Raw genomic sequence first — 15,628 nt, forward strand, 5'->3', positions numbered from 1 at the left:
GCAGTGGATAAGGGTTCCTTTCTCTCCACATCCCCGCCAGCACTGTTTGTTCTCATTCTTTGTGATGTGTGCCATTCTCTGTGGTGTGAGGTGGTATCTCATTGTTGTTTTGATTTGCATCTAGTTGTTCATTCTTAACGTTTTAGTGGACACAATATATGTAAGATAAAAATGTTATTCAACGTCGGGGCCAGAGCAATAGTACAGCGGGTAGTGCATTTGCCTTGCACTCGGCCAATTCAAGGTGGGCCTGGGTCTGATCACCAGCATCCCATATGGTCCCTCAAGACTGCCAGGAGCAATTTCTGAGGACAGAGGCTGTAGTAACCCCTAAGCGTCACCAGGTGTGGCCAAAACAAAAATAGATTATTTAATGTGTAATCAGCTAAGTAGTCATTGGTATAGTGTTTAACTTTTTTGGGGTACAAATTCTGAAAATTGGGGCTTTTGATTTGAGTTTTGGTGGACCATACCCAGAGGTGCACGGGGGTTGCTCTGGTCCTGTGTCTTCGAAGTGCAGGGGATTGAAACCTAGATTTCCTGCATGCAGAGTCTGCACACAGCCCCTTGAGTTTTCTCCAGCCCCAGGTGGTATTTTTGTACATAGAGAAGATCTCACTTTGGAAGTATTAGATTTCAAGGACACAGCAGTCACTTGTAGCTGATGACTAGGGCTTTGGACAGTTCAGATTTAAATTTGTTAGGATTCCCTCCACATCCTGATGAATTCTGCATGCACACAAAACAGGATTTTGTTGAGCAAACGCTTAATCACAGTTCTTTCTCTCTAAATAAAATTTTTTTTAATTCCCTCCTTTTTTGTTTTTGTGGGTTTTTTTTTTGTTTGTTTGTTTTTGGGTCACACTTGGCAGTGCTCAGGGGTTACTCCTGGCTCTACGCTCAGGAATTGCTCTTGGCAGGCTTGGGGGAACCATATGGGGTACCGAATTCGAACCACTGACTTCTGCATGCAAGGCAAACACCTTACCTCCATGCTATCCCTCTGGCCCCTTAATTAATTTTTAATTTAAAAATAATTGGGGCCCTAGGCCTGAGTGATAAGTACAGAGGGTCGGGTACTTAAGATGCACACACCTGAGCCAGGTTTGATCCTCAGCATTGTGTCTGGTCCTCTGAACTCCTGATACTTAAGTGCAGAGCCAGGAGTAATCCCTGAGTACTACAAGGTATGGAACTTAAAAAAAAAAAAAAAAGTGGGTCCAGGGCTAGAGAAACTACAGTGGGGAGGTCATTTGTCTTGTACATTACTGACTCAGGTTTAATCCCTGACATGGCCAGATGCTATTCCCAAAAGAAAACAAATAGATTGGGCTGGACCAATAGTACAGCTAGTAGGGCATTTTCCTTGTGCAGAACCAACCCAGGTTTGAATCCTGGTGTCCTATATGGTCTTAACTCACTAGATGTGATTCCTGGCTGCAAAGCCAGGAGTAAATCCTGGTCATTCCAGGTGTGGCCCAAAATAAAACAATAAAGACTTGAATGCTGTCAGACACACATAATAATATTCACATCATCTTTACCTATGAAATAATTCTTGTCCTATAGTGGGGTGGTGGGAAATTGATGGTAGAACACAGACCTAGCAGTGTGAGTTTCTTAGTTTGATCTCCAGCACTGCATGACCCCTGAAACATTAGGCGACACTGGATTAAGCATTTCTGGGTGTTGCTCTTGGAAATGGAAATGGTCGTACATCCCAGCAGTGGAATATGAGAGGTCAGGATACATGGATGATGAGGGTAATGTCAGCAACAAACTAGTAGGTGAGTGATGGCAGTACCAACATGCTTGCAATTTTCTGTGCACCCATGTGTGCATGTTTTGTGTTCATCTAGATGTGTGATGTAGCAGAAATGCCATGTACCAGGGTGTCGACCACATTATCTCTCCAGGAGTTGACCAGGGCACTGTTTCTTTCCTTTGAAAGCCTAAGCTTTCAACAACATGGCATGAATTTCTATAACAGGCATAAATTTCTCGAATGTTAATATAGTAATTCTAGATCTTGGACTTTGTTTTATTTTGTCCATTTTCCTAGTCAATGTAGAAGAAACTTTGAGTCTCCAAAAGTCATGAGACTCAGGCAGGAAACTACCCTGCAGGTAGAGGGGCCTTACTACTGCTACCACCACCACCACCACCATATTATCGATTATGACTGTATTGAGGATCTGACCCTGGACATTGCGTGGCAAGCAAGTATACAAATATTAGACCTCATCCCTAGCTCATTTTATCTTCTTGGTGCACAGGTAGTTGATGTGGCCATATTTCTTTAGTTGGTTTTGGTTTGGGGGCCACATCTGGTGATGCTATAGGACTGTTACAGGCTCATTGTTCAGGGGTTGTTCTAGTGGTATTCATGAGACCAGGAACAGTGCCAAGGATGGAGCCTGGCCTGCATGCAGGCCTTGCTCCAGCCCTCAGTGAGACTGCATTTTTTTGTAGCCTCTAAAAGTGTGGGTGGACTCAACGCTGTGCCAACTTTCCACATAGTTGGATTATTCACGAGCTGGTTTGACACTGCGTGCCACAGTCTGAGAATGTGGCTGGCATTCTTCAGCTGTTAGCCCACAGAACAGACACTGCTGCTCAAGGGACCGCTCTGCTTGTCTTAGAATTTTGTCTCAATATTCTCAACGTGGTGTCCCTGGGGTTAGTCTTGCCCATTAGGATCTTAAGAAAGACCTGCCATGACCCGGTTGATCTCTGGCACATATCATCCCTTGAGCACTTCCAGGAGTGATCCCTGAGCACCATTGGGTGTGGCCCAAGAGTGAAGGAAAAAGTATTGAGACTAGAGAGATAGTACAGGAGTTAAGGCACATGGCTTGCATATGGTGGAGTCTGCAAAGCTGGGGGTAGTCCCGTGCACTTTCAGATTGGCCCAAACCTCGCCCCTCTGCCTCTCCCCTGTCCCTCCCCCCCAAAACAGACGAAGTATAATCACACATACACACACCCTGGGATGTCCCATCTATCTATCTATCTATCTATCTATCTATCTATCTATCTATCTATCTATCTATCTATCTATCTATCAATCATCTATCTCACACACACACGTACACACACGTCCCAGATTAAACCGTGGTCCGTTGTAGGTTAACACATGCAAAGCAAACGCCCTGCTGCTTGTGCCACTGCTCCAATATAATTTTCTCTCTCTTATTCTCTGGTCTACCGGTTGTGCTTTTTAGTATTTATGAATAGAAATATATGTTTGTGGGGCCGAAGAGATAGCATGGAGGTAAGGCGTTTGCCTTTCATGCAGAAGGTCATCGGTTCGAATCCCGGTGTCCCATATGGTTCCCCGTGCCTGCCAGGAGCGATTTCTGAGCACAGAGCCAGGAAAAACCCCTGAGTACTGCCGGGTGTGACCCAAAAACCACAAAAAAAAAAAAAAAAGAAAGAAATTTATGTTTGCATGAAACCAGATACATATTATTTAAGCAATCTTACTTAAAATTGTCTAGACTGAGAAGCAACTGGAATGTCTTTTAGTAATTGAATAAGTTATGATACAGTGGCATATCTAGACCATAGGTTTCCAGATTTATGTGACCTGCTGCCCCCTTTTTCGGTGCCCCCCTCCCCATTTCTGGAAATCAACTAACAGGGGGAAACAAACCTCAGATGTTCCAGCACTCCTGTTGAATGCAAGGTGGGATATCCACTTTGGATAAAGAGAGGGCTATAAAAAAATGAGCTCAGCCATGAGAGGACAGGAGGACCGCATATCATTTCAGCTGTAAAATATTATATAAAACACATACTGTGTACACCAAGCATAATTCTTAATGTGAAGTGTGGATTTGGGGTGATGATGAGGCACCAGTGAGGGGTCATCAGATAGGTCATTTTGTTGTTGATAGTGGCTGTTGGATTGTGGCAGTGGTAGACACACGAGGGCTGCTTGTACTTTCCTTGGGTTTTTCTTTGAATCCCAAACTACACAACACAGTGCTGAGGAACCAACCCAGTATCCTCGCGTATGATTTCATTCTTGGACTTGACCACAGAGCTATATATCTGCCAGCCCCTAAAATGCTGAACCTTGTGTGTGCACAGTGCCAGAGATCTAGTGCAAGGCTTCCATTTGTGACACAAGTGTTCTAACCTTCCTGCATACCTCCCAGCCCTACTAAAACAATGCAACAATGTATTTTTAGTTCGCAAATTCTAGTGTGTTCATTTTGACCTCTTCTCTTTCCCTATAGGACAATCCTCCATATGATAAGGGGGCCTTCAGAATCGAAATAAACTTTCCAGCAGAGTACCCATTCAAACCACCGAAGATCACATTTAAAACAAAGATCTATCACCCAAACATTGATGAAAAGGGACAGGTCTGTCTGCCAGTAATTAGTGCTGAAAACTGGAAGCCAGCAACCAAAACCGACCAAGGTAAGGGGTGCTCTTTCACACGGGACTGTCCCAGCTTTCCCACCACAGTTGAAGAAGGTTTCTTCATTATGTAGATGTGGCTATTTGTCATAGATATTTTCTAGAGGTGCTGCTGTGGATCAGGGCTCCTGGATCCCACCTAAGACCTTCTTGCACAGAGTCGAGAGAAATCCCGTTACCAGGTCCTGTGTTTGCAGGAGCGCTATTGGAATCCTACCACTCCTTGTGGAATAGCATCTCTCAGAGATTTTTGAGAATCTTCATGTGCTGTCATCCCATTGGGGAGACACAGAGAAACCAGCCCAGTGTTTGCTGACTAATGTGAGGGTGTGGGCACTGTCGCTGGAGTTTGATGGATCTGGTTGGCTGCTTTGAGGGAGGTATAGCATTATTTCAAGTGGCCCCACAACTACAGTCAGGAGGTTGAAAGAGAGCCTTTGGGCTGGGGGGGAAAAAGCCAAAGCCACGTATGTGGTAGACAGTGGCTCAGAGTAGAGGGAAGGGTGATATGGGTGTGTCTTTAGATGTAGTGAGTGGACCTGGAACTTTCTGGAACAGATGAAACCATACATGTCCTAGTTAGTGTCTCTGGATGTCCATCATACACATTTATTTTTCTGGGAAAAGGACTTGATTTAGTATTGTGGTTAATTTGCCTTCCTCCTGTCCTCTGGAAATAATTGGGTTGTGTCTAAATTTTATATCTTTTTGGGTTTTTCGTTTTGTTTTATTTGGGTCACACCCAGTGATGCTCAAGGTGATACTCTGTGCTCAGAAATTGCTCCTGGCTTGGGGGATCCATATGGGACACCAGGGGATCAAACCGTGGTCCGTCCTAGGTTAGCATGAGTAAGGCAAGAGCCCTACTGCTTGTGCCACTGCTCTGGCTCTATCTGGGTTTTTTTGGGATCAGCAGTTACTCCTGGCTCTGCACTCAGGAATCACTCATGGCGGACTCAGGGACACCATATAGGTAGCCGGGATGCGAACCACCCATACTATCTCTCTGGATCCAATTTTTATTTTTTAATTCCAGATATTTACTGTTGTTCTTCAGTCTTTTCTTGGAGAATCATACCCAGTAGTGATTGGAGTTACTCCCAGTGGTACTTGAGGGACTATGCGGAACAGAGCTCCAGAAAACAAAGCCTACACTCCAGCTCTGTGCGGCTCCACAGCCTGCTCTGATTCTTCCTCTTTAAATTCTTAGCTCTGGGGCTGTAGAGCTAGTACAGTGGCTAACCCTGGATGGACTCTGGTTCAATTCCCGGCATCCCATATGGTCCCCCAAGCGTACCAGGAGCGATATCTGAGCGCAGAGCCAGGAGTAACCCCTGAGCACAATTGAATGTGGCCCAAAAACCAAATAAATAAATTCTTAGCCTTGCATGAGAAGTTGGTAGCTTGGTTTATCATTCTCGTACAAGTTTCCGTTCCCCTGCTTAGCTTCTGCCTGAGAGAGCCAGTTGTTCTGAGCATCCCAGACAGGTTCCATATCTCAGCCTACTGAACACAAGGGGTTTTAGTAATTTTTTTGGCCACCATTGTAGGAGCTGGCTGCAATAACTACTAATCTAGATATGTTGCTAGGAATGTATCTCAGCAGTAGAGTGCATGGTTGGATTTGATCCCCAGTATCTGGGAGGTAGGAGTGGGAGGAAATTCATCTCTAGGTGCATAGTCAAAATGCTTTGTGTTGTGTCTGCTTCCTCACCCACTTCTTAGATCAATCATTTGAGAGAAGCTTTTTCAGGGTGGGCAGGTGGGGGAAGCCCACACACCTGGTTATGGTCAGATCTTATTCCCTGTTTTTTTTTTTTTTTTTTGTTTTTTGGTTTTTTGGTTTTTTGGGTCATACCCAGCATTGCTCAGGGGTTACTCCTGGCTCTATGCTCAGAAATCGCTCCTGGCAGGCTCGGGGACCATATGGGACACCGAGATTTGAACCGATGACCTTCTGCATGGAAGGCAAATGCCTTATCCTCCATGCTATCTCTCCAGCCCCTTATTCCCTGTTCTGACTGCACTCAGGAATCACTCTTAGCAGGGCTTGGTATTGGGATTGAACCCAGGTTGGCCATGTATAAGGAAAGCTCCTTAGCTGCTCTGCTATTTCTCCAGCCTCAGGCTTCTCATCCTTCTGTAAAGTGAGCTTGAGTTTTTCATGATAAAAAATTTGGTGTATAAGGAGATAATTTGGGGACCCCAAGCATCACCCGGAATAGTGTAGTATAGGGGTCTCAAACTTGCGGCCCTCCCTACAGCATTTTGTGGCCCTGCCCTAGAGGAATCTTTTTTTGTTTCGTTTTATTTGTTTGGGTCACATCCCCAGTGTTCAAGGCTTATTACTGATTTGCACTCAAGGATCACCCCAATTTTGCCTCCTGCGGCCCCCAGGTAAATTGAGTTTGAGACCCCTGGTAGTACCTTAGTGACCCCCAGGCCTTTAATACTGGATCTAGGCATCAAACTGTCAGGTCCATCTGGAGAACTGATGGGAGTTGACCTATGAAAACAATTGGGTGAGGGAGGGGGCACAAATGTGTCTTGGTGGCAGGCTGTATGCCTTTATATATGAGACACTGGGTTCAATCTTTGGCACTACAAAAAGGGTGATTTTTGTTGTTGTTCTGTTTTGTTTTTGCATTCCACCTGGCTGTGCTTAAGAGCTACTCCTGGCCCAAAAAAAAAAAAAAAAAAAAAACTACTGGCAGAGTTGTTGGAGGACCTTATGGAGTGCTGGGGATTGAGCCATGTGCAATGCAAGTGCCTTACCTGCTGCACTATCTCTCTGGCTATTTATCCAGTGCTTTTCAATGTGTGTTGACTAGCAGAACTGCTGTTTTGTGATTTGAGGCAGATTCTTTTTCTAGAAAAATCTTTTTTTTTTTTTTTTTTTTGGTTTTTGGGCCACACCCGGTAACGCTCAGGGGTTACTCCTGGCTATGTGCTCAGAAGTTGCTCCTGGCTTGGGGGACCATATGGGACACCGGGGGATCGAACCGCGGTCCATCCAAGGCTAGCGCAGGCAAGGCAGGCACCTTACCTTTAGCGCCACCGCCCGGCCCCTAGAAAAATCTTTAGATTTCTTCCTGCCATGGCTGTAGTTTCATCCTTGCTTACATTAGAATCATCCCCGGCACTTGATGTGCTTTGATGTTTTCTGTTATCTGTTTAATGGAGCATGGTTGGGGGGACACACCCTGTGGTACTTAGGGGTCGTCACTCCTGGGTATGTTCAGGGGCCTCTGTGAATGGTGCTAGGGAGCAAACTTTGAAATATCTTTCCAGGGGCCGGAGAGATAGCATTTAGGTAGAGCATTTATTTGCCTTGCATGCAGAAGGACAGCGGTTCGAATCCCGGCATCTCAGATGGTCCTTAGAGCCTACCAGGAGCGATTTCTGAGCATAGAGCCAGGAATAACCCCTGAGTGCTGCCGGGTGTGACCCAAAAACAAACAAACAAACAAAAAGAAACATCTTTCCAGTCTAGTTGCTGATATCACTATTAAAGATCACCTTAGGGGCCGGAGAGATAGCATGGAGGGTAAGGAGTTTGCCTTTCATGCAGAAGGTCATCGGTTCAAATCCCGGTGTCCCATATGGTCCCCCGAGCCTGCCAGGAGCGATTTCTGAGCGTAGAGCCAGGAGTAACCCCTGAGCGGTGCCGGGTGTGACCCAAAAAAACAACAACAACAAAAAAAAAAAACCAAAAAGATCACCTTAAAGTTTTGTGACTTACTATAAAAACTTGTTATACCTTATTCTAGAAATTGTCTACTTGGCTATGTGGGTCTGTGGGTCTGTACCAGTTAATTCCAGAGTCTTTCATGGTTCACATGTTTATTGTTGACATCAACTTTATAGCATGTAACTACTCTAAATGATGAGTTTTAGCTATATAACATCCATGTTCGCTAGCCCTTTGAGTGCTCTCCCCAGCCCTCAGCTGAATTTGTTTATAAAAGGTCCCCCGAATGAGCCTGCCAAGAGTGATTTCTGGGCGTAGAGCCAGGAGGAACCCCTGAGCGCTGCCAGGTGTGACCCAAAAACCAAAAAAAAAAATTTTTATTTTACTAATTGGCAGAGGGTGGGTAGTTTGGCCACATCTGGGTACTAGTTCGTGGCTCTGTGCTCAGGCATCACTCCCACTGAGCTTGGGGAACCATGTGGAATTTCAGGGATGGGATCTGGCAAGGCAAATGCCCTGTTTGTTATATTGTTGTTCTGGCTCTCAGAACTTTTTTTTTTTTTTTTTTTTTGGCTTTTGGTCTTTACACCCGGCAGCATTCAGGAGTTATTCCTGGCTCTGCACTCAAATCCTGGCAGGTCGGGGGACCATGTGGGATGCTGGAGATTGAACCCGGGTCCATCCCAGGTCATCTGCATGCAAGGCAAACACCCTACCATAGTGCTGTTGTTCCAGCCCCTCGGATCTTTTTCTAACTAAGGAAGAACACAGGGAGAAGCCTGAAGTCAGAATTATAGAAGTAGCTAAGTGGCTGGTACCACGTGATCCCCCAGGATCTTGACTGTGATCCTAAAACCGTAAAAGAAAGTTCAGAACAAAAGAAAACAGAGCACTCCGTAGTCTTGAGTGGGTGGAAAGTCTTGGAGTGCACTAAAATATCACACTGGCGGATGCATGTAGGGCAGGCAGTGTTGAGGAAGCTGTAAAAGGTGCCATTTGGAAGCCTGTCCCGGTATGTGTGGTAACCTCCCCTTGGTTGGGCAGGGGGAGACTTTGGTGGCTTTAAAAAAATGCTTCTTGTGGGGCCGGAGAGAGAGCATGGAGGTAAGGCGTTTGCCTTTCATGCAGGAGGTCATCGGTTCGAATCCCGGCGCCCCATATGGTCCCCTGTGCCTGCCAGGAGCAATTTCTGAGCCTGGAGCCAGAAATAACCCCTGAGCACTGCTGGGTGTGACCCAAAAACCACCAAAAAAAAAAAAAATGCTTCTTGTGGTATTCCTGTGGTATTTCTGCAAATAAAAATTTGTTTCCTGGAGCCAAGCTATAGTACAGTAGATAAGGTGCTTACCTTGTGTGTGGCCAACCCAGATTTTTCCCCAGATACACCATATGGTTACTGTAGCTCAGCCAGGAGTGCCCCTGAACAGTATCGGGGTATGCCCCATCCCCAGACGGAAACAACTAAAGTTATTTTCCATTTGATTCACTGATTTTTTTCCTTAGCATATTTTAAAGTCAGCATTTCAAAAGGTACTGCATGTCATGTTTAGTGGTAAACAGAGTTGTGTTTTTGTTTTGGTTTTTGAGAGAGCTTTTCCAGATGAGATTCCAGGTTGTCCGCTATCCCTGTTTATTGTTTATTAGCCATCTTAGCTAGAGCATTGAAACTGCTAGAGGAAATAGAAAGAACCCACATGTTTCTTGGAAAAGAAACAAGACTGCCATTCACTGCTAGTGATAGTATACCTCGAAAAAACCCTAAAGACGTCATTAAAATTCTGTTAGAAATAACAAGCACAGCAAAGCGGATGGTTAAAATTGTCGGTATATAAAATCTGTTGCATTCCTATATGCAAGTAATGAACAAGAGAAAGAAAAATGTTTTATTGTTGTCTATCTGGCAGTGGGCGGCTTTTCTTGGCTCTGTGCCCAGGGATTGCGCCTGCTGGTGCCCAGGGGATTTGTGGCTCCAGGGATTAAACTAAGGTCAGCTGTGTGCAAGACAAGCATCTTACCCGCTATGCTATATCTCTGGCTCCAAAGAAAACAATTTAAAAAGCAATCCTGTTTGTAATTGCACATGGAAGATTAAATTCTGGGTAAATTTAAAAGTAAATGGAATAAAGATGATGAAAGACCTACATGATGAAAACTGAAAGGGAAATATTTATACCACCTCATACCCATGTGAGGTTTAAATCCTAAGGAATAAGGTGTGTTAGGAAAGTGAGGATGAGATATAGCTGGGGTACACTGTTGGCAGAAACACAGATTGTGTAATCTCTGTGGGAAACAACCTTGGTGTCTTCTTAAGTGTCTATCCTAAGAATGTGAAGGCAGTGTTGAATATTATATAACCACATCATGTTCCTTTGTCAAGAGAGCCACATCTGGGAATTCTCAGGGGTTGCTCCTGGCTCTGCACTCAGGAATTACTACTGGCAGTGCATGGGGGACCATACAGAGGCCATATGGGGATCCAGCTCAGGTCAGCTATGTGTAAAAGAAGCACCTTCCCCACTATGTTTATTGAAATTGAATATTTTATACAGTACCTAAAATGGAAAACAACTGAAATGCCCTTTAATAGATGCTTGTATAGAGCTGCTGCATATATACCCAGTGGAACACTAGTCAGTTATTACTAAAAGGTATTTTTCATTAGGAGCAAAAAGGAAAGACTTTGGGGGAAGTTGTAAAGTAAAATAAGAAGGGAAAAGAGTTTTGGATGATTTTCCCTATGCATATGCATTCAGTATATAAAGATATAAATTAATGGATAACTGCAAAAATAAACAAGTGAGGGCCATGGTTCTGACTCAAAGGGCTGTAGCACAGTTTTGAAGTGGGGGTTCCAGTTTGATTACTGGTACTACACAGTTCCTCCAGCCCACCTGAGACTGCTGCAAGTCTGTACTACCCTCTGTACTCTCTTCAGCCCGTTGTAAATTTATAATGAGCAATTAGATGGGGCCAAACCAATAGCACAGTGGGTAGGGCGTCACTTTACACAAAGCCAACCCGGTTTAGTCCCCAGCATCCCATGTGGTTGAGCCTGCCAGGAATAATTCCTGAGCACAGAGCCAGGAGTAACTCCGAGTGCCGCTGAGTGTGGCCAGGCTAAACATGATTTAAGGAAATCTCTTTACCACTGATCATTTTAGACATGGTGGAAATATATCACAGTGGAGAGCCAATGGCCAGGTCTAGGGAAATAGGGATGGAGAGCTCTCTTATTGTCTCTATTCCGAGGTGAGAATCATGTATATAGAAGGGCTGTCTTGAAGCCCTTCTGCCCTTCGTGCGACTCACCTTTTACCCCTATCTCCCCTGTGCCCACTGTAGCCACAGTACCCTATTCCACCTAGTAGCATCACTAGGCTTTGTGTGGCAGCTGGGCTATGGTTTTGCCCTCTCCCTTTCTCTGCACTTGCTGTACTGGTCTCCCATTCTGTGCGACTTCACCACATTCATGTTTTCCTTCGCTTGCAATCCTGAGGTGAAACGCATGCCGCTAAAGAATCTGTCTGGTAGTCCAGAGGAGAGAGCATTTTATGAAGGAGGTTGCTGGTCATGATGTGGGGGGTTGTTGGAGGTGCTGTGTTGGCTGCAAGTGACCACTTCTGGGTTGGTTCGTCCATCCTCCCTCCGTCCCTCATGGTGTTTCCAGTCCAGTCTTTTCTTCTAGCGCTTTAGGGACTTCTGTTCTTTGGGGGGACCCTTGCGGAAACCAGCAGTGTAGTTCTCAGTAATGATGTAGTTGGGACCAGCTACTCAGTGGCTAGATTGGGTAGTTCAGTGAAGTGAGCCTTGTCTTGACAGGTTCAAAAGCTTCTAGTTTTCATCATTCATTCTTGTATTCACTGTTGAAACTACCCCTGAGCGCTGAGCAATGCCAGGTGTGACCAAAAACAACAACAACAAAAATGTTGTGGGTAGTGTTTTCCTGGCACGAGGTTGGCTCAGGTTTGCACCCCCAGCGGTCTCCCGAGAGCCGCCAGAAGTAGCCCTTGAACATAGAGCCAGGAATAAGCCCTGAGCAGCGCTGGGTGTGCTACAAAACACAAAACAAAAGATTGTATGTGAGGTAAGTAAAAATGCTTTCTCTGTATGCGGAGCTGAACCCCATATGATCCCTGTGCCACCTCCAGAGACAACCAAGAATAGCCCTTAAGTGCTTACACTGCCAGGTGTAGCCCAAACAGCTAAACAAAACCAGGAAGGCTTCCCAGGAGGATAAGGGATGCCTTTGAACCAATGTCTGATGAAGGCATCTATTGCTGTCTCCCTGGTTTAAGAAGATGGGCTGGTGAGCAGAATTTGGGATAAATGTTGGCTGCTTTTAAACACATCAGTGATGGAAATCGATGTTAAAGTCAGAATGAGACTAATCTCACCAGCAATTTTTTGTCTTTTTCTTAACAGTAATCCAGTCCCTCATTGCACTGGTGAATGACCCCCAGCCCGAGCACCCACTTCGGGCTGACCTAGCTGAAGAATACTCTAAGGACCGTAAAAAATTCTGTAAGAACGCGGAAGAGTTTACAAAGAAATATGGGGAAAAGCGACCCGTGGACTAAAAGCTGCCATGATTGATTCCAGCAAGCGTGAGCAGAGACCCCAAGCAGTGCATTCAAACACCCGCGAAGCAGGACTCTGTGGAAAATTGACACGTGCCACCGCCTGGCGTTTGCTTGTGGCAGTTACTAACTTTCTACAGTTTTCTTAATCAAAAGTGGTCTAGGTAACCTGTAAAGAAAGGATTAAAAATTTAAGATGTTCTAGTTCTGCTTTCTTTGTTTTAAAAATCACTGCTTCAGATCTACTTTAAAAGAATGGTGTTTCTCTTCTTTTCCAAATTTATCCAAAATCTTCAATTGCATTTAGTCCTTAAAAGTTTAAAAAGAAAAAAAAAAGGAAAGAATAAAAAGGCTATGGTTCCCCCTTTTCCCTGCCCTCAAAATCCTACTTTTCTTGCATTCGGTTTATTTTTTACTCATTCACTTCCCCAGACCATGGCCTGGTTGCCTCCACAAGAAAAGATAATGTTGGCGTTTCAGGTGCCATCTCTTTTCCTGTGTGGATCACACTGCCTGGTGTAGGGGTTAGTTCAAATTCATCTGATTCCGGTTTATGCCATCCTTTTTTTTAAAAAAATATTTTTTTGTTTTTAAACAAGCTAACCACCATTTTCCTTCAGTCTCTCCCCAACCCCCCCAACCCCACCCCACCCAAAAAAATGCCATGAAAAGGAGGCCCAACTCTTCTGTAAAAAATCTGGCAAATTGTTTCCACAATAACATTGATTAAATGGGCAAACCCCAATGTCTCTGTGTGTGATTGAACCCCAACTTGGCCGCCTGCTTGGGGAGGCCAGGTTCGTGGTGACCCCAGGGAGGGCCTGCCAGCCAAAGGACACTGACTGCGCACTTGTGCGAGGAATTTCTCGGCCGAGGCGCTCCACCCACAGCCACGTAGAAGAGGTGCTGAGGGCTGCAGACAGCACTGAAGCCAGAATGTCCATTTGAATCTCCACGCTTGCTGGTCACCGAGCTCCGCCCGAACGTGCCAGGGAGCCCCAGCTCCTCCGAGCAGCAGCCCCGCCGCAGCCAGCCTTTCCTCCCTCGACACACTTTGACCTTCTGCGGGGTTGGGGTTGGCAGGACTCGGCCGCAGCCAGCGCCACGCCAGCCTGAGGTCACGGCATCCTGCTGGCCCCTTCCTTCGAAGCACCCAGGCCAGGAACAAGACCCTTTCTCTCCCTCTGGACTCACAGCCTTTGCGGAGTCAAGCTCCATTTGAAGCTCAATAATATCCTTTACATGTGTTTTATATTGTTTTGACTGCCTTTTTTGTAGAAATAAAAATTGACCTTAGAATTTATCACCAGATGAACTTGTAAGGATTTGAATGTCGCTGTCTTTTCCAAGCAGATGGGACTGTCCCGAAATAGAAAATCCATGTCTCTGACACTAGAGGAAGCTGATGTTTCAGAGAGATGCTGGGTGCCTCCAACTCCACTTCTGCTCTCGGCGCCTTCCCTTCTTGGCTGAGAGGGGAACTAGATCCGGTGGAGAAGATGACTTAGACTTTACTTTCGATCTTCATTTTAGTTCTAGAGATCTCTCCTAGGCTTCCAGACCTGTATGTAAAAGCTTGGCATTACCTGCACAGAAGGGGCCGCTGATGGTAGAGCAGGCATTTAGTCGTGCAGACACCTGGCGCTTCGGGTGTTAGTGAACTCGCTTCTTTAGTCCTAGATATATGCAGGGGGGCAGTTTCTCGAGACTACTTGTACCCAAGATGGCAAGAGCACTGGGCCAGCCTTTCCAAAACCCGTCTCTTCATTAGCATAAAGGTCACGCTCAGCTGTATTTCACTCACACAGATTTGTGATAAAATGCCAAATTCTGTCAGAAGCTCTCAAACTCAGCCACCATTTGTTCTCTCATGCTTCTCTGACATCAGAACTGGCCATTCTCAGAACTGTTCCATTTGCTTTGTATTTTGACCAGTGTAGCTCTGCCCGCCTGTCATCCCCCTTCCTCCTTTGCTCACCACGGGAGTATTCCTTTGCCAGAGCCGATAGCCCCCCTCAGGGACTCAGCAGAGCCCTGGTCCTCAAGAGATCGAGGCGGCGGGTGGTCCCTCCCTTGGGCTTGAGCAGCTTGCTTCAGCCAGCCAGGAATTGTTGGGCCTGGCTGAGGCCCCTGGGCAGATCGGAGATCAAAGTGGCTGGCAGCCCTGGCTGTTCTGCAACCCGGAGAAGGGGCGAGCAGCCACTGATGACCCGAGCCCACTCAGGAATTCACCATGTCAGGTTCCTCCAAGTGAAGTGCACCGGGTCCTGCCCTTCTTCCTGCCCTCCCCCGACGGCGGAGAATAGGCTTTCTAAGATGCTGCGACCCTGGTCTGCTGACCTTAATAAAAATGCTCTCCAACACTGTTTTGGCTGTGTGGGTTTCTTCATTGCGGGAGTGGGCACTGCCAGGGGCATGCATTTTTGAGGACGAGGCGGCGGGGGGGGGGCAGGCCTTGGGAATTGGGCAGCATCTGCCTGCTCCTTTCAGTGTCCAGCCTCCATTTCCTGCACTGCAGGAAAGACTGCAGTGTCTGGATTACTGGGACTTACAGGCTTCGGGAGGAAACAGTGACTTCTAGGCACAGCCACACCCTCATTCTTCCTGGCCATTAAAAGGAGATAGAGGGGGGCCGGAGAGATAGCATGGAGGTAAAGCGTTTGCCTTGCATGCAGAAGGTCGGTGGTTTGAATCCCGGCATCCCATATGACCCCTGAGCGTGGCCAGGTGTGACACAAAAACTAAAACAAAAACAAACAAATGGAGATAGAGGCACCTTAACGGAGAAACAGTCAAGTGTCCCAGAAAGTGGCGGGGGGGGGGGGGGGCTTGATCAGGATCATGAGGTGTGTCTGGAAGTGGACCAGGCCATTTCTTTGTTGGTTCCAGCCAGAAGGCCACTTTCAAGTCCCAGTTAAGTGCTGTC

General features: G+C 46.1%; 1 protein-coding gene across 2 annotated transcripts in view; it reads left to right on the plus strand.

The window, feature by feature from the left end:
• UBE2L3 (ubiquitin conjugating enzyme E2 L3) overlaps nucleotides 1-15,068 on the plus strand; it is a 62,484-nt gene extending 47,416 nt beyond the window's left edge. For both annotated transcript variants that reach the window (XM_049790748.1, XM_049790749.1), the window contains 2 exons: nucleotides 4,245-4,431; nucleotides 12,548-15,068. In XM_049790748.1, the coding sequence (XP_049646705.1) occupies nucleotides 4,245-4,431; nucleotides 12,548-12,702 (342 nt within the window). In that variant the 3' untranslated portion in view covers nucleotides 12,703-15,068. The remainder of the gene's footprint in view (nucleotides 1-4,244; nucleotides 4,432-12,547) is intronic.
• The last annotated feature ends 560 nt before the right edge of the window (nucleotides 15,069-15,628 follow it).

This window comes from Suncus etruscus, chromosome 17, assembly GCF_024139225.1.
Source record: "Suncus etruscus isolate mSunEtr1 chromosome 17, mSunEtr1.pri.cur, whole genome shotgun sequence".
NCBI classification, from domain to species: domain Eukaryota; kingdom Metazoa; phylum Chordata; class Mammalia; order Eulipotyphla; family Soricidae; genus Suncus; species Suncus etruscus.